The sequence below is a fragment of the Ctenopharyngodon idella genome, chromosome 6, assembly GCF_019924925.1.
Source record: "Ctenopharyngodon idella isolate HZGC_01 chromosome 6, HZGC01, whole genome shotgun sequence".
NCBI lineage: Eukaryota > Metazoa > Chordata > Actinopteri > Cypriniformes > Xenocyprididae > Ctenopharyngodon > Ctenopharyngodon idella.
This window is the reverse complement of record NC_067225.1, coordinates 21,565,397-21,585,235: the sequence shown is the minus strand read 5'-3', so window position 1 is coordinate 21,585,235 and position 19,839 is coordinate 21,565,397. Positions and strand designations below refer to the sequence as shown.

General features: G+C 34.4%; 1 protein-coding gene across 8 annotated transcripts in view; it reads right to left on the bottom strand.

Annotated features, from left to right (window-relative positions):
- Positions 1–19,839, bottom strand: part of lrp8 (low density lipoprotein receptor-related protein 8, apolipoprotein e receptor) — a 158,676-nt gene that overhangs the window by 64,523 nt on the left and 74,314 nt on the right. For 5 of the 8 annotated variants that reach the window (XM_051896597.1, XM_051896601.1, XM_051896599.1 and 2 more), the window contains one exon: positions 19,478–19,609. In XM_051896597.1, the coding sequence (XP_051752557.1) occupies positions 19,478–19,609 (132 nt within the window). The remainder of the gene's footprint in view (positions 1–19,477; positions 19,610–19,839) is intronic. The other 3 variants (XM_051896605.1, XM_051896598.1, XM_051896602.1) reach the window with 1 other exon arrangement.

Sequence of the window (19,839 nt, the reverse complement as noted above, 5' to 3'; positions counted from 1 at the left end):
AAGTTTAAACATTATTACTTTAATAATGTTTTAAACACTTTATTTAAAACTGTTACTTAAAAACACGTTATTAGAAACTCTGCCTATATGCTTGAGCCCGTAAAGTGTTTTTTTATTTGATCTTAGTTGTTCTTTAAAAAACCAACAACATTTTTATAGCCCATTTAAAGTACAAACAAATTATTAAATGATAAAAAATGAGTAAATGTAACTGAACAAAAATTTGCATTGCATTTACTGTCCTGTGAAAACAGGGGGTGCTACAGCACTCCAAGCACCCCCACTTCCAGTGCCCCTGCAAAGGTTCAGAAGTTTAGGGTCAGTAAGTGACTGAAGTGACAGACCATTTCAAATAAATGCTGTTCTTTTAAACTATCCATCAAAGAATTCTTTTTTTTTTTTAAAAAAAGTATTCAAGTTTCCACAAGAAATATTAAGCAACCGTTTTCAACATTGACAATAATAAGACATGCTTCTTGGGCATCAAATCAGCATACTGGAATGATTTTTGAAGGATCATGTGACACTGAAGACTAGAGTAATGACTGCTGAAAAATTCAGCCTTGCCATCACAGAAATAAATTACATTTTAAAATATATTAAAATATAAAACAATATTCTATGATATAATATGTCACAATAGTACTGCTTTTATATTTGTAATCAAATACAAAAGCAGTAATACATCAACTTGTGATCAGCCCTAGTGAGCATAAGATAATTCTTTCAATAACATTTTTTTTAAAAATCTTACCGACCCCAACGTTTTGAATGACTGTGCAAATTTCTGTGTATTTCAATTCATTTTAATTCCACTTACATTTGCAATTTGGAATCCTGTTTGCTACATCAATTCAAATTCAGTTATTGCACTGGAATTTAAAAAGGCATTCTTAATCCACTTCTGAATGGCGAACAACCCTGCTTACCTGAACTCTGTTAAACACTTTTGGGATGAATTAGAAAGCTGACTGCCAGCCAGACACCCTCATATTGTATATCTGTGCCTGAACTTACCTTCTCTCCATCAGCACTGTAGCACTGAAACTTATTAAGATGTGTGGCTGGTGGGGAAGAGTCTGGGTAAGTTAGCTATAAAAAGTTAAGTTTTGTTAGTCCTTGGGAAGGTCATTCTTAATCAGAGTACGAGCCTTCCGGACTTTCGATGGATATATCTTTATCACAAATGCTGACGGCTGCACACTCACACGCTGAACAGCCAGAAGAGGCAGTTCTATCGACATGCTTATCGACAGCTTTCTGGATAACCCTTTTGATCCACAGATACAGCTCTGTCCAGTACAGTCAGGGCCACCAGCATATTGCACCACAATCCCAGAGTTTTTAGTGGGCTTTAGTGGTTGAATTGTGCATTTTTCCCAATGCTAAAATATTTTATCATAGTCCAATCCAGCTTAATATGCAGAGACAACTATAAAAAAAAAAAAATTCATTAATCATTCCAATTGTCTAATGTCTAATATTTTGCATAGTTAACACACTCAGTTTCATTTTAAAATAAGAAAACTAAATACTAGTCCTTTGTGTAGTTATTAGGTTCAGCAATTTGTGCGAATGACACTTGTAGTGTAAATGCAACAGTGATCTCACTCACACAAACAAAAACTGAAAATATGTAAAGTATTCGCTGCTGTTTGCATTTTTCTCAAGGATATTTCACTTACTGAGTTTTGTTTTAAATTTAATTATATTTCACCATACAAAGGAAAGCCAACTTATGTGCTCCAATCTACAGTTTCAATAAGAACCGAATAATCTGATCACTTAAGAAATCACACAAAATAGAATGTTAAGCTGAATAAATATGTTAACAGAATAGTTAACCCAAAAATTAAAATTGTGTCATCATTTACTCTCATGTCATTCCATCCAAACCAACTTTGGTTAATCTTTGAAAAACAGATTAAGATATTTTAAGGAAACTTGAGAGGTTTCTGTGCCTCCATTAAAAGTCCAGGTAGGTAACCAAAACTTAAAGCCATAAAGGCTTTGTAAAACAAATATGAATCGAGCGTTTTAATACAAGTCATGTGAAGAGATACAATCTTTTTTTTTTTTTTTTTTTTTCAATGAACAGATCTAATTAGCTTTTATTCACATATAAACACATACGTGTGCCTAAATGAAATCTGTTCATCATATAAAGCGATCTTACCTATTCGACTTGGTTAAACCACTCGATTCATAAGGATATTTTTTTTATGGGTTTCATTAAAAAAAAAATCTTAGTTTGTGGTTCAAAGATTAACCAAAGTCTTATGGGTTTGGAACAACATGAGGGTGAGTAAATGATAACATAATTTTTTCATGTTTGGGCAAACTATCCCTTTAACACCACTAAAAAATAATCAGTGTTAAACTGATTAATCAATGTTAAACAAAATTAATGAAATTGCATGTGTTATATGCTAATATTGACAGCCCTAGTTGCCACCAGAACACACAGAGGTAAACAGAGGTCAGTGAAACCTCTCAATCGACAATGCCACACACAAAGCCTGAATAACTGATCACTGTGGGGAATCAGGATGGTCTTAACTGTCTTACGCCATTGATCCACTTTTCTCCATTTTATTGACACATTTGCCACTGAACAAGGAAACATAACTGTGATTTATGCTACAAAAATGCACTTTAACAACTTGACACAGATGATTAAATGTGTGTGTGGTTATGTGGGTATAATGCTCAGCTCAGTTTTGACCTGCATCCATCTAAAACCCAAACGTGTTGATCCCATTAGCAGGAATGCTGGGGTCTCTTCTGCATTCTGTCCACGTTGCTCCTGTGGGGATGGGCTACTATAATCTAAGGGTGCCTGTACTACATGCTAATGTGATTTTGATTAACTGCCTTGCTAATGTCCCTTCACTAAGAGGTGTGTGTGTGGGGGGGGGGGACTTAAGAGTTTATCATGGTGAAACCTCACAGTCATATTTAGCTTTGTATGGTAAGAGGGAGCCTGATTAATTCTGATGTCCTAACCTGACAGGAAATTGCTATGCTAATCAATTTGTCTGGTGAATCTTTAACATTTGAAGAGGGACTGAATGGAGCTAAGGGGACGTGCTACACTTCTGTTACATACTATACAAACTGTTCCTATTGGTCCTATTTTGTTTTTTTTCCCCTAGATCTTTTGATCTAATGGACAAAATAAGCTTGCACAATTTACATATGAACGCGCCCAGAGATGACAGAATAACATATGGAAAGCAGCAGCTTTGATCGTGCTGAACGCTGCGAGTGCATCTTAGAAATCAGGAACAGTGAGAGAACATTGTGCTTGGTATGTTTTTCGTCTTCTAATCAAACCTGGCAAACCTTCTAATCTTCAGCTGACAAAGTTTAAATCCTGTATGTCTAGCACGCTTCTCTCAATGTTTACTCGTTAGTTCAGTAGGCGGAGAGTAGGCATTCTTTTGTGGCTGTTTGAACGCATTCGACCACATGAGCGTTTCCACTAGGAAAGAAACCCAGTCAAATGCGTTTTCGACTACCTCTGGAGCTGGTCGAAAGTGGACAAGCTCAAAACGCTTTAGACCCCCGTTTACACCTGTATTTAGAGTTGTACACTTGCGATTTGATTGACCAAAACCTAATACCAGGTATAAACAGGGCCACTGTCACTGAGGAACACATGAGATGATAATCCCAGCATGCACTGCAATCCTTGTGAAAAAGAAGTACACTTTAGCATATATTTCAAAAAGAGTACCTATTATGGAAAAATTAAACTTTAAAAGAAAAAACTTAAGTGTGAACTGAATCATGTTTTTGGACATTTTCTTTCCCACTAAGTAGGACTTAAGTACATCTTTATATGTAATTTCATAAATATTTCTATTGTCATTGAAATTTGGTAAAAAGTGTACTGTCGAATGTACTGACAAGCATTTATGGTAAACTAAAATATACTTGCCAAAGTCACGTGAACCATTGAAATTTTGAAACACTTATCAAAGCCTCGTTTACTGAAATCACGTGACTTTGGCAGTTTGATACACGCACCGAACCACTGATTCGAAGATGCACAAAGGTCTTACAGGTGTGGAACAACATGAGGGTGAATAATTAATGACAGAATTTTATTTTTGGGTGAACTAACCCTTTAAGAGCACTTCTTTTTCACAAAGGAACACACTCCAAAATTTGTTGTAACTGAGGAAAAAAGTTGTCATAAATATATTAATTCCTTGCATGCATTCAATACTTATAAAAGTATAAATCAAAATAGTTCCAACTAATTTAAAAAATGGACAATGCGTTTCACATAATTTAAGGTTGTTTTATGTATTTTTGCTCTTAGAGTATTCTGTCATTAGCTTAGCTACATACTGTAGCTAGCTTTTGTGTGCTGTCTGACTAACTTTCAAACTAAATATATAAATATTGAATACAAATTAAATAAATAAATAAATATTGAAATAGCCTGAAAACAAGTGAAAAACAAACAATATGAAAACAAATAAAGAAAAGAATTTCAGCACATATTGAGTTCCATTCCATAGCAAATTACTGGGCAATCAAACAATCATAAAGCATACCAGATTTCAAAGTCATGCTTATGAACCAAGAGAAATAAATGTGGGAGGTTGAAAAAAAATCCATAAACAAGATTTTCTACCCTGAACAGTACAGCAGAGTATGAGAGAAAATAATTAAAACATGATGTAAACTGGTCTGGACTCACAGCTAAGCTATAGTAATCTGTCTCCACGGTGATTTGCACCAATTAAGATAATACCACCAAATCAATACACACTCAATACAATTTGGGTGGGCGGAAAAAGACTTGTGATGTCATGAGCAGTGATCCTTCTTGCACAGAAGTGTAAATGGCAAAAAAACAAAAAAAACAAAACAAAACAAAAACACTTTGATAATAGACAACTAAATATATTGCACAGCTTTTAATGATTAGTGTGTGATTTCAATTAACCAAACAGTTTATCATTCAATTACTTTTTTTTTTTTTTTACCCAAAGCGATAAGAAGTTGATTAAATTAGGTCATCAGTTATGTCTGGATGATATAAAAGTAATAAATTTATGAGAGATAGAAAATTACAACAACTACATTCATTCTGGCAGGGGAAGAAGATTAAAGTGGAAGGCGAATCCATTGTGTGTGTTCTATATTCCATAGGAGACGGCTGCTCTGTACAGCACGAGGAGAGAGCTGCCATTTATATCAATAAAACTCTCCTGTGTCTCCACTTCACTTCACTACTCAACCCATAAGGGAATAAATCTGATACAAATCAGAGTGAGATGGATAGAAACGGACAGAGATCAACAGAGCGTTGGGGGAAGATGAAGAAATATGGCAGAACGAAGGGATGAAAATGAAGACAACACAAGAAAGAGTGCAAGCACCACAGACTCGTGACAGCAGGAAAATCAGCTGGCGGGAAGGTTTCATACATTTTGATGGCAACATAATATAATCAGCAATGTTTTGAAACAGTATTACACCACACAATCTCACTAGGAGGAGAAAATGATTGGATGGTACTTTAACTGAAATAAATAAGACTATTATCACTCACAAAAAAGTTTTTTTTTTTTTTAAAGAAATTAAAACGAAAACCGTTATTATTATTATTCAGGGGGGGGGGGGGGGAATAAATATATAATATATATATATATATATATATATATATATATATTTTTTTTTTTTTTTTTTTTTTTGTGTGAAAAAACAAACAAACAGTGTCCACAAAATGTTAAGCAACAATTTTAAATTGGCAAATCAGCATAGAATAATTTCTGAAGGATCACTAAAGACTGGAGTAATGAATGCTGAAATTTCAGCTTTGCCATCACAAGAATATATATTAAAATAGAATTTTAAATTGTAATATTTCACAATATTACTGTTTTTACTGTATTTCTGAACAAATAAATTCAGCCATGGTAAGCAAAAACTTTCAAAAACAGAAAAAATAAAAACACTTTCATCCCCAAACTTTTTAGTGATAGTGTATATTGCAATGTTACTGATGTATTGATATTCTCATGGCAAGAATGATTATTTTCAATAATTTTTGCAGTAATGTTTTTGGGTAAAAGGAGGCTGAGCACCTTTCAGAGCAAGTCTGTAAGAAGGCTAAATATATATATAAATTATAAATAAAGAATATAATTGCAGTTTAAATAAAAATACAGATAACTGTGCAGATAAAAAGGCAATAAGTGAGTAGAAGGTTCACAATATATCACAGCTTTGAAAAACTGAAAAACAGAACCATGGTATTACCATTAGGGATGCACCGATGTATCGGTCAATCAAAGACGCGCATGTGAAGCCGCTGCTCATAAAGTATGTGAGAACTGAACTATTTTTTCAGTGAGTGTTTTCTTCAGACTAATTAGGCTTGAACGGTTAAATAGACATACTTATTTGTCAAAGTGACCATGTCTTTGCGTTTTAAGTGAACGTGAACAGTCTTTTGTAACTTTAATAAGAATAAATGTACATTTAATTTACACAGTGAAGACTATGCAGTGTTTTTATACATTTGATTACTTTATACAATTTATGTAGTATTTCTTATAGTGCTTGAAGTTTTTCAGGTAGGTCTATGTGTCATTGTTCTATTGTAGTTTGTTTTCCTAAATGTTTGTATTTTTTATATATATATACTTAGGCTAGTATTAGTTTTTTGTAATATTGACAATGGTGTCAAGAATTAGGAAATTTAAATGGTATAAAAAATGTTGATATAAAAACCTTAAATTTAAATTATATCTGAAAATAAATAATAATAAATAATATTACAGCAATGTACCAAATAAGAGGGTTCCCTGTATAGTTAAAAGCATTAGTTGAGAGAGATTTGTTTTTTCCCTTTAGAATATCAAACTATCAGTATTGGTATCAGTAGATTAATGAAGATATCATTCTGAATAATTGGCTATCTGTATCGGTGGAGAAATTTTGTATTGTGCATCTCTAATTACCATCTGATGCCATCACTGTACTATTGTACAACCTTGGCACTTTATTTAAAAAAATTGGCAGAAAAACAAAGAAAGATGCTGACAAAAATGTAGATGGGCAGGGGTGAGTCACATGCCACTAATAACGCCTGTGCTGTTAGCAGATGTGCTGATCTGGCACAAATGGCAAGCTAAAACACATGCACAGGCAGAACCACATTTACAGCTTCATTAGCCTGTGGTGAGACACTTAAACACACATTCCACACCGAACACGCACTGGGGTACTAAAAACATGCGACTGTATGTGCCTGAGACAGACTGGGAGGGTTTAAGCTGCTAACACACACTGGCCAGCAATCTAACAAAACAGCACGTTGTGATCGGCCACCTTTGTCTGTGTGCACACACAAGCACACCCTAAATTGATGTCTAGGGCAAACACATGACAGGAATCCTATAAGCTGTAAATCGATAGTCTCGGTCTTGCTTTAATTACACATTCTCTGGCTCTCAAGCGGGTCTCTACAGATTTGGCCCACTGGAGGTAATCTTAACAATGAGAGAGGAAATACAGTGGATTATTGCACTGGGGGGATGTTTCTGAACAAGCTGACATTTAAACGACACATTTAAAAGAAATTAGAAATCATAACAGCAGGGGAAAAAACTGGAGGAAAATTAGCAAAGGAAATCGCACAGTGCCCTATGGATGTACTCAATAATTCATGACTAAATATTGCTTCAAGAGGACAAAAACACTATTTAATATATTCTTAAATGCAAATAAAGGAGATCTGAATGCAAATCTCTATGGTTTTCCGAAATAATGTTTTTCTTTCAGAGTTCTCAAATTAGTTTTTTTTTTTTAAACACTATGAGAGAACTAAAAAAAAAGGTTTGGATATAAATGGAAACATTTAACAATCAGCTTTTCATAATGTCTGCTTGTTAAATTTGTGATGCCCTTGTGAGTGCCTTACAAACTGTTTTTGAAGATTTTTTGTTTGTGATGTAGCAGCACTTCAAGCCACATGCATGAAAAACAAGTCAATCTTTCCTCTGTTGCAATCACGAGATTCATACTACACTCCCATGAATCATTAATGTGGCAGGCCAGTTTTGAAAGTCAAATGGCATCACTTCAAATGTTTGGCACTCAACTTGGCTTCATAACCACTGGACGGTTCCCCAATATATAGGTTTGTAGGCAGTGTCACTTCTGGCCGTATGTTCAGGTCAAGCGCTTTTATGAACCGAGCCAGACATAGAAGATTCCCAGCTATTGAAATCACAGCAAATGAACCCTGTTGTCTTGTGCCAGAGGGCATGTAAATAGGATTCCTAATTTGGGACATCGCCAATGGATTCGGATTAACGGTGTGCAGATCCGAGGATGTAGACAGTGGAGCATGAGATGGGCAAATCTCTGCTTTACCAAAGATTTAATTAGCAATAAATCAATATTAGTTTTATTACAGAGCCACAATTGTAATACTATTCAAGGACACTACACACTAAAATGGAAGAGAACATATTTTCACATTAAAACAAAAAAAAACACCTTAACATGCTCAGTTAATTATAACATGAAAATAAGGTTTTGTGATTCACATGACAAGAATGTGTGGATTGAACGATAAAAAATTCACACAATTATATATAGACACATTTTATAAAAGTAAATCTAAGGTTCCTTCCTGTCTTTTTTGAAACCCTCAAAGGGTGACTTAACATACAAAACAAGGGCTGATCTCTTTAAGAGCACTAATTTGCTACATGTGTTATGGAACATTTATCAGCATGGGTCGCTCAGGTGAGCCATCCAACTTGAAGGATCTTCTGCAACACTGATACTGACATACACTATAAATGAAGGTAGCTGCTGCTTATGAAAAGCTGATCGCTTTAATTCGCCTGCAACACAATGCTGCTTTTTCACAGACAAGGATGAAGAATGAAAGAGAGAAAAAGATAGACAAGTGGGAGAGTGGGAGGATGAACACATTATTCTTGTTTTCACATTTTCAGTCTTTAAAAAAACGTGATGTTGTTTGGAAGAATATTAAATGTGTGTGTATATATAAAGGGTTGCATCGAAATGAAAATTCTTGGCCAAAACCAAAATTCTGGATGTATTTTCATGTGCATGGGCCGTGAGCAACTAAGCGTAACGCATGTGCATAGAGCGGAATGTTGAGCGGAGCGTCACACTGCGCAGTGATAACTGCTAGAGTGAGAGTGAAAACAGAGCTGAACACTGAGGGGCGGGGCGGCATATATTTTCGGCCGTTTTTCTCTTTTGGCTAAAACCCGAAAATGTCATTTTTGGCAGATAATTTCCGGCGACCGAAATTTTGGTGCATCCCTAGTATATCATATATATGTATAGTCTTTTTACAACATTGTGAAACGTGTGAAGGACACACATGTTGGCTTTGGAAAACTGCCTTCAGACAAAGCCTTTCACCCGGCAAATTATCATTCACATTTGTCTCATTTTGAGCCATCTGTGTTATGTAAAATAGCTGAAATGTGCCTAGAAGCATCAATGTACAACAATAGAATGTAATGTATGGATATAATGAATACAGCCACTAGAGAGCACTAGTTTTTCTATTTTATTATGCATTATTAGTGTCCAACATATTCATATTTACATTATACATATTCATATTTACATTATATATATATTATATTTATTATGAACATAGGACTGACCTGAAGGAAAATGCTAAATCTGAATGCAGGTAATAAACTCGCTCACTTTTTCACAATACTCTATTCTACATAATACTGTAAGCTTCAATGAACAATATCAATTGAGGACAAACAGTTTACGTTGCTAAGAGTGGTTGCTAAGGGTGTTGTGTAGTGATACACAGAACCGTTGGGTGAAGCGGTCATAGCCGTGTTTTATCGTGAATAAAACACAGCTATTGACCAATCAGAATCAAGGACAGGAACTAACCGTTTTATAAATGAAAATTAAGTCATAATTTTGGTGCTGTTTTAATGCTTGCTGTATGCTTCTTTCTTTCTTTCTTTTTTGGACCACAAAAGGAGAATTTTTAAAAAAAAAATGTCTCACTCGCACTCATCCATATGGCAGTGAATAGCGACTAGCATCAAGTTTTATTTTTTTTTTTTTTAAAAAGACGCAAAAGTATCACAGATCTGTGCAAAGATCGTGATTGTTACTTTTTGCATTTTAAGGTAACAGTTTTCCCATTTTTAAATCTTGTTCTGTACAATGAGTGAATTATGTTCATTACAAGAGTTCACAATGTAATTTTGTGCCATTATGTATAAATGTGATGCAGTTCATATGGGAACATAATGGTATTTGATCCCATAGAAAAATACTCTAATGCAACAACTCATTTGGGATCCAAAGAGTCAGATTATTCATCCAACAGCAATCTTACATCATAATTAAACAGCAACATCATTATTCCAGACTGCCTAGTTTTATAAAATATGAAATGTTTTCAGATTATAAAATCATTGCGTATCATGCTCTACACCAATCTATTTCCTACAAAGATTTTCAAAGAGATTTCCAAATCCAGCCACATACATCATACTGACACCACACCATAGTGCTGATTCAATGGAAACCCTGTGCAATACGGTCATTAAGACCTAAAGAGACTTGAAATGGTGATCTGGACCTAGGCTGAAAGCACTGATGGAGGATCAATAGGGAACTGGTGAGATCAAGGGTCACTAATTACGAGTAAAAATGAAATTGATGGAATCACACAAAGGATGTTCAGAGAGCATTTTTACTTAGGCAGATGGCTAAGACTGATCTTTTTCTGTAGATCATGTCCAGTGGGACACAATTAAACATGTTATCCATCCATAATGTTGATCAATCCAGGAGTGATTGGTGTCCTCCAACAGGCAAACACGGAAGATGTTTATTCTCTTGAGATCACAAGGGAAGTCGACAGCTTCTTGTTCCTTATGACCTCTGTTGGCTTTTGTAAACTTGTAAATGTGACATGTTTAATTATTTATGATCTTTCCCTACAAGATACACACATACAAAGAACATTTAAACCTACAAACACGTTCAAGCCTGTCACACTGACCATGCAATTAAGTACAGACCCCCAATATCCATGTTTCCATGCCTTTGGCCAATTAAATGTGCCTGCAGGGAATAAAGCTTCTTGACCCAATCCAAAAAGTCCCTTGCACAGTGTGAGCAGCCCACTTTAAAGTCCCAGAGAGCTTCACAGCCAGTTAATATCACTTTGACATGACCCGCTCTCATGAGACGCCTCAGTCTTTGATAGGTTTAGTTCAACACTAATTAGTCTGACAGTCTGGGAAAACAAACAAAAGCAATGCTGATTAGTTAATTATAAGATATAAGAGAGTTTGAAGAGCTATTCTAATATGTAATTGTGTCTTTGTTTTAGACAAAGTGTATTTCTAAATTTCTTGCTGAATTGGTTTATTCCTCTATAATATACTATTCAAATTGGCACACTTCTGAGTCAAGTGGGTTTTGAATTCAGCTTCCAAAAAATTACATAATTTGTATCTTTGAAAATTAAGTTAATAAATAATGTGAATAATAATAAAAAATATTGTGAATAATAATAATTAAAAAAAAAGTTGTTAACCTAAAATGGCAGTAACCACACATTCACATTTACCTAAATTTGGTCAGTCCAATAAAGTCATACTAAAAAAAAAAAAAAAAAAAAACTAAATCACTAAAAATGTATATATAAAAATGTATATATAATTATAGAGTTATAAAACTATACTTATAAAACTTTTTTTTTTAATATATGCCTACATATATAATTTACATACATATGTGCTGATTCTGGCCTGTGCTTTCTGATCCCATCCTCATCTTTCCTACCAACTGTTTCCTGTCCTCGCTACACTATCAATAAATAATTAAACAAATAATTAAAAAAAAAAAAAAAAAAAAAAAAACTTGGCTCAACAGCTTCACCTATTGTAGTCAGCAGTTGATTCGTGGTGCTTGAGCTCAGTCTGATAGTGAGAAAAATCAGCACTGATGGGCGCTAAATTAAAACGGCAGCACAAACCGCATGGCTAAGAAGCAATCGGGCTGTGCTGATGCCTGTGCTCTGGCAGCCGGGAATGGAGCGCGTGGCCGGGAAACTAGGGCTTGTTCTTGGGCTGCAGCAGTGCTCCTGGAGTGTGGCCACATGGGAAATTACTTCAGGGAACCACTGCCTGAAGCATGAAATTGAACCCATCCGGTGCATCTGACTGGATCCCTCCATAATATTTAAAATAATTATGTAGGAAAACTCCTGTGCAAGGTTATAAAAGGCCCAGGCCTTTGTCTTCTGGCTAAACTTGTCAATAAAAAAGCAACACTGAGAGTCAATGAAACTGACAAAACCACAAAGACATTTTTACGCATAACAAATTAAATAACACATAAAAAGTGAATTCATTCTCAGTATAAAAAACACACTGAAGAATTTGCTAATGCATAAGTCAGACATATTGAAATAAAACTATTCTTTTAAATCCACTGTAATGTCTGTTCAAGGCTTTACTGGCAAAATTGTTGTGTTTTAGCTTACAAAGTCAAGTGACTTTAATTCATAATGTGAAATTTGCTGTTACATTTATTAAGCTAATCTAAAAAGCTAAAGGAAAGGAACTCAGAAGGTCAGTGATTAAACCAATTCAATCATCAAGAACGAGTAAAATCCCATGTAATATAACATCCCATGTACAATAACAAATGTTGTGAAAACTACTGTCCTAATTTTGCATTTGTTAGGTGGCCGTGTAAGAAAATTGCATGCCGGAGTTTATACTTTTCTAAGTTAAGTTAAATTTAAACAGAGTCATCCAATTAAATCCAAATAGACCCTTTTCACATTTCCGAGTTTCTCAGAAGCTGAAGTTGTCATAGTTGGGTAAAATCCCATAGCGGTGAATGAGAGAATACATTAAATATATTTTTTACCATTTGTTAAATAGCAAAAGAAAAACTCACAACTTTGTTTTCACAACTTTTAAAAAGATTAAAAAAATAGAGAGAGATTGATAATGGCAGTCAGAAGAGAGAAAGATGTCAACTGTACTGTCACTCCCATAGCCACTGTATTAGAAACACCCTCACAGCAGCGTTAACTAGTTTTTTCGTAATTTGATGCAAAGGTAATATAATTCTAAGTATAGTATTATAAATATACATACATTTTTTAAAAAATAAAAATATAAAAATTGTTGCAAGATTTATGATGCTGATGACCGTTAAAACGTTTAAAACATTTAATTAACGGTTGGCTGATGCAGCAATTGCTGATTTTATTCACAAATATGCTGAAGCAAAAGATGTGTACATTATGTACAGTATATGTATGTTTAGGGATTTCCTACTGTATTACATTTAGAAGCTTACATGCAAACATAGTCTTTTGTAGTTTCTCTGCACACAATGCATTTCAGTCTCAGTTTTGTTTTATTACAAAAGCACCTGATGCAACATCTACCTCATTTTCCTCAGTTTAAATCCAACAGTATTTGGGGGAGGAAAAAAGAAAAAAAAAAAAACACTAACCAATTTCTAAGGAAGAATTAATCCAATCAGACTCATGTTCTTGTTCATTTGAAATCAGTCCTAGAGATGGACACTTTTCAGATAGCAACATAAAGGTGAGAAGTTAATTGCAAATTAGTCAACACAGAATGTGAGACTGATGGAGGAGAGAAGGTTACATCACATTCACCGCGACACATGATTACATCTTTGAGTGCAACTAAAAAAATATTGCCATTGTCTGACCTTGATTGAGAAGATTGTGACAGAAACAGAGTTCTCGCAAGCATGTTGAAGGTTTTCTATACTTGTGAGTTTTTTGGAAAAGAAGGATGGTTTAGAGATATATTTTTATTTGCTCAACTGGAAGCCAATTACACTCCAATATCATTGCCTAAGGCAGTCCGTCTTTGTTTCTCTGGATTCAATTGTACAATTGAAAATATCCAAAGATACTTTTAAAATTAACAAAGAAGTTTGCTTTTTAACCCCCTCCCTCTTGCTACAAGGGCAATTTGGAAGGCACAAAGGTGCTGATAGTGATCAAAGCCTATAGGCCAAAATGTGTGTACATCGGGGGTCTATGAATTGTCACACCTTTAGTACAGTAGGGGAAGTTTTAATCTTCTGATTGGTCAGTTTGAATGTCTCACATTTGGGTTTCAGTCAGATGGTCAAGGAAGGGATAAAAGTAGATTGTAACTGTTGCTCTGCCTCTTCTTTGCTCTAGCTCTTCTCTTTCTTGGGGCACTCTCCTCTTTTCTTTGACTCTTTCCCTCTACACTTTCTCTCTCTCTTTCTATCCCTCAGGTAACATTTTACATATATGCTGGGTACGATTAATGGTATATGTTTTTATCATCTCATACATCTATTTCGTAACTATTTCAAGTGTAACCCTATCCAGATATTGTCATTAAACTCTTTCATTACAAATGATGTGCTAACTAGTTTTGATCCAGTTTTAACTTTGAAGTCCTACCCATTGCAATACAATATCTTCACACTATAACAACGCCCTCCCACATATTTTGCTATTATAACTGTGCTTATTTCCGTCGTTGGTATAAGTAGCAGTGGGTGGTAGTAGACAAGAAATGTACAGTTTTCTACCATCTTGCTGATAACGTTTCTTTAGTCATTCGGCAACCCTGCAGCCTGAACCACTGTAGGCAAACCACCCTTGCACAATCAACGCTGATAGGTGTGCAGCACTCAAATGCTAAGCTCCAGTACAGAATGTGAAATGTAACTTGTTTGAATATCCAATCTTTTTTAAAGCATATCAAGAAATACAACTACATTTTCAGCATTTTCTTAACATGTTGCTATGTGGTTACTTGGGTACTCTGGGTGGTTGAAAGGGCATTGCTATGTGGTTTGTTTATTTAAAAATAAATAAATAAAATTTTTAATAAATTATTCCAAATGAATGAATTTTGAATTGTCTATTCATCAAAGAACCCTGAAAAACATATCACAGTTTCCACAAAAATATTAAGCACTAAGCAGTACAACTGTCTTTAACTGTAATAAAATATAAAATGTTTCTTGAGCACCAAACCATCACAGAATGATTTCTGAAGGATCATGTGACACTGAAGACTGGAGTAAAGACTGCTGAAAATTCAGCTTTATCACAGGAATTTTTTTTAATTTATTTTAACATTTTAAACCATAATTTACAATATTACTGTTTTTACTGTATTTGATCATATAAATGAAGCCTTGGTGAGCATAAAAGACTTCTTTCAAAAACATTTTTTTTTTTTTACCATACATTTATTACCATAATGTTGTGATGCCTAAGTTCACTTGTAGCATCGAAAAGGATTTTAAAAAATTAAAAACATTTAAACCTGTTGCGTTAACAAGCACCACAAATTAAGCTCCTTATAATTCACAATAACAGTTTCTTGTCAAGATCTGTATAAAGAAGGTTTAACAATAAAAGGCAAACCGTTTGACCAGAGATCCTACAGTAAATACAAATCTGTCCCACAACAGCTGGAGAGGCCAAGAAATGACCCTTCATCCAACCCCAAATTTCTCACTCACTCACTCACTCACTCACTCACTCACTCACTCACTCACTCACTCACTCACTCACTCACTCACTCACTCACTCACTCACTCACTCACTCACACACACACACACACACACACACACACACACACACACACACACACACACACACACACACCTGTAAATGTGCATTTGGAATACACCTTCATCAAGCTGATTAATTACCACCCAATCAAGGCAAGGTACCCATCTCATTTTTCATAATCATGCCAGCATATGATCCCAAATTCGGTTTTGTACAAGCACCTGAGTCATGTCCACACGCTCCTGTTTATTACTTTTTAATGCAACTATAATGATTGCCCCGCTGTTCCCATTGATCAAGATATCCCATACTGAGAAACCACAGAGCCCGGGTCATTTTTCAATATTACTCACTTAATATTACCAGGTTGAGCACAACATGATAGTTTGCTGTAGTGCCATGACAGTACTTATACTCTGCATTACCAAAGGGAGGCTACTGTTGGGGAATCTAGGCCTATTCGAGGCACAAAGAAGGGTTTGTGTAAAGAAGCTGTGAAGAACTATGATCCATGTGACTCCGTGTGACTTTGCTCTGATAGGAGCACCTCTGTAGAGGCCAACGAACAATGCTAAGAGCAATTGTGAAAAGCAATCTAACACAAACAAGGGATATCGGGAAATGTGTCTGGATACAGCTGCAAGTTTTGACCTTGGACTAGTGGGAATACATCTATGTATTTGTGTGTATGTCTCAAAGCCATATGAGTTCCTTTGCCTCAATGCATTTGATTAGCATTTAGACATTCATGTAAGCTGATTTGGATGGACATTAACAAGCAAATCAAGCAGAAATAGTTTCTGCAACAAATAATTTGTTGGTGGAATCCGCATCATACTTGAGACAATGTCACAGAACACAGAATTTCACACCTGTCCATCATATGGTGATGGTCTCTGTGGGTGGGAGCTTTGAAACTAGCACAACCTGCATCCCTTTCTTGCACAGTTGTCATTATCATTCCACTTCATTTTTACAGACATCCAGAATATTAACATACTGAAGTAGAGAGGCAGAAGGATGTAACCAAATAATGAAGAATGCTGGGACAAAATGCAAAAAAAAAAAAAAAAAAAAAAAAAGTGTGATATCTTTTTATTTTGGGGATGCTCTGATTCTGGCCAATACCGAAAAGCTGATAAATATTTTCATGCTGTGGTCAACAACTAATAAATGTCTGATATTAAAATTTTATAATAATATAAATAAATTAAAATATTAAAAACTAAAATCAGTTTTTTTTTTTTTTTTTTCATTTAAAGTGTAGGTGAATTTAGACATCACATTATAAAGTACAGTGGATATTCATTTTAAATTTAACAGATATTTAATTTATAGTGTTTTAAAGATTAGTTCATTTTAAAATGAAAATTACCCCAAGATTTACTCACCCTCAAGCCATCCTAGATATGACTGTCTTCTTTCTGATGAACACAATCGGAGTTATAATAAATATCCTGACACATCCAAGCTTTATAATGGCAGTGAACAGGACCGAGTATGAAGCCTAAGAAAGTGCATCCATCCATCATAAACGTACTCCACATGGCTCCGGGGGGTTAATAAAGGCCTTCTGCCATTATAAAACTTAGATGCGTCAGGATATTTATTATAACTCCGACTGTGTTCATTAGAAAGAAGAAAGTCATATCTAGGACGGCTTGAGGGTGAGTTCAGTTAAGCTTGGGGTAATTTTCATTTTAAAGTGAACTACTTCTTTAAGATTAACTTTAAAGTGAGTGTGAAATGATGGCAAGGTAATATAAATGTAAACAACTGGGGAAATTAGAATGAATCAAATATCTAATATCAATCAAAAAAAAAAAAAACTCTTTATATTTATATATTGTGCATACATGATCATCTTTGAAATAAAACTATTATTTACTATTTTTAATTCCATTTTGTGTAAAAAAAATAAAATAAATAAAACTAAAACAAAAAAAAAAAAGATAGGTATTGGCAATCTGAGAAAAAAAAAAAAAAAAACATAAAAAGATGATTATAAAATTCACAAGGGAAGTTTGAGGTAAATTCATTGGATTGGGAGATACAGTATTGAGCACATATTGCACTGTTGCATACTGAACATTTTAGCAATGCAGTAAGTCATTTGGATATTCTACACATACAGAAAATGCAGAGTGAGCATACTATATAGCACGGTAGTATACATTTCCAAACATAGTCAGGTCTCCCTCCTCCCTTCCTCTCCAGGATACTGTAGCCAGAAGAAAAAACATAGCCAAATCACAGTAGATCGAGTTTTCGATCTGATCTTGCGGTCATTGAACTGGAAGCTCCACTTTCCTTTGGATTTCAGGAAAGAAAGAAAAGCGAGACAGAAACTGTTCCTGACTCAGTAATGAAGTAACAACTGAATCAGAGCACAAGGAATATGTGTAAAAATGTGATTTGCTTGTGATCTGAGTGGACAATAACAATTACTAGTACACAAGTGAGTGAGTATGCTGAGGGGAGTGAGCATTACTGCTGCCAATTAGCAGCTGGAGTCTAATTCAGCCAACGGCAAAATCACATCACATGGCCAGAGAGAAAGGCTCAGTCCACAGCTTAAAATAACAATTATTGAGACTGCCAAACAGCCACAGGCAATCCTTGGTAGAAAAACAAACTAAAAAGAACTGGATGCATGCAAAAAAAAGGGTCAAAACTCCACAAGCATTATTTTGGTTTATGTGCATGACAAATAGGTTTACAACAACAAAGAAGACTGTCTAAATATAAGGATATATGCAGTAATCTGAGTATTCACACCTCCTTTGAAAGTAGAAACCTATAGGGTGAATTCCAAATTATGTTATTAAAACAACCCATTTTAAAATAAATGAGCAATAATGCATGCAGAAGAACTATTTGCCAACAAACACGACAAACACTGCTATAAGGCTGAATTTTCCTTTTATTTCATCAAGATAACATTCGGATTCAAAATAAAGTCAAAATATCAGATCTGTGCACTGCATCCTAATAGACCCACTGCTACCCATTATGTTATTTAAAATTAATCAAACACCAATATAGAGGGAAAAAAAAAAAAAAAAAAAAGAGAAAACAACTCGCTGCTCTTTATTTATTTATTTGTTTGTTTTTAATCACTGACTATTTACTTGAATAATTACATTGAAAACCTTGAAATACTGCTTGCTAAATGAAGAAATAATTTAAGCTTACATAACATTGCTCTAATTGATTAGTTAATATTTATATTTACAATACTGTATAAAAGTTTGGTGTAGCAATGTTTTTTAACGTTTTTGAAAGAAGAAAAAAAAAAAAAAGTTACATTTCAGCAACTATTACTCCATGGCTTTAGTGTCACATGATCCTTCAAAAATCATTCTAATAAGCTGATTTTATTCTCAATTTTTTTTATATATATAATTATTATTATTATTATTATTATTATTATTATTATTATCAATGCTGAAAACCATTGTGCTGCTTAATATTTTTGTTTAAAAATAAATTTTCTTTGACAAATACAAAGTTTAAATGAACAGCATTTGACATTTTTTTTTACTGTCATTTTTGATAAATTTAATACACCCTTGCTGAATAAAAGTATATGTATAATATATATTATAAATAAAATCATACTGACCTCAAACATTTGATCAGTACTCTAACTTTAACATTTAAATAAAATATTTTGCTCATTAATAGCATTTTTTTTTTCTATGGCACTGAAATTAGGTATTTTGATATTCACTTTCAAATGAAATTCCCCTATAGGTTTATATTCTTATATTCAGATAAAAATTCCCAGAATCAACAAAATAAAAATACACAAAAAAAAGCACAAAAACTCATACACTCACTGTACTCACTGCAGGTGGAGTCTGCTTCATCCGAACCGTCTGGACACTCTGGTTCTCCGTCACACCTCCATCGAGCCGGGACACACTGCCCATTCTTACATGCAAAGTCTGTCGTAGCACATGTCTTTTTTGCTGTTAAAAAAAGAGAGAAGAAGATAAGTACAGGGAATATACATTTACAAAAATGGTTTTGGTGCAAACCAGAGTCTCTTTGAAGTCAAAGGTCAGTTCGGATGTACCTGCTTTTTCACATGTCAAGCTTAAGTGGAAGGTGGAATGATTTTTTTTTCAACAACAATGAAACAAACCACCACACTATAAATCTAGTCTGTAGGAGATGCAGAGACAAAATTGGATCACTT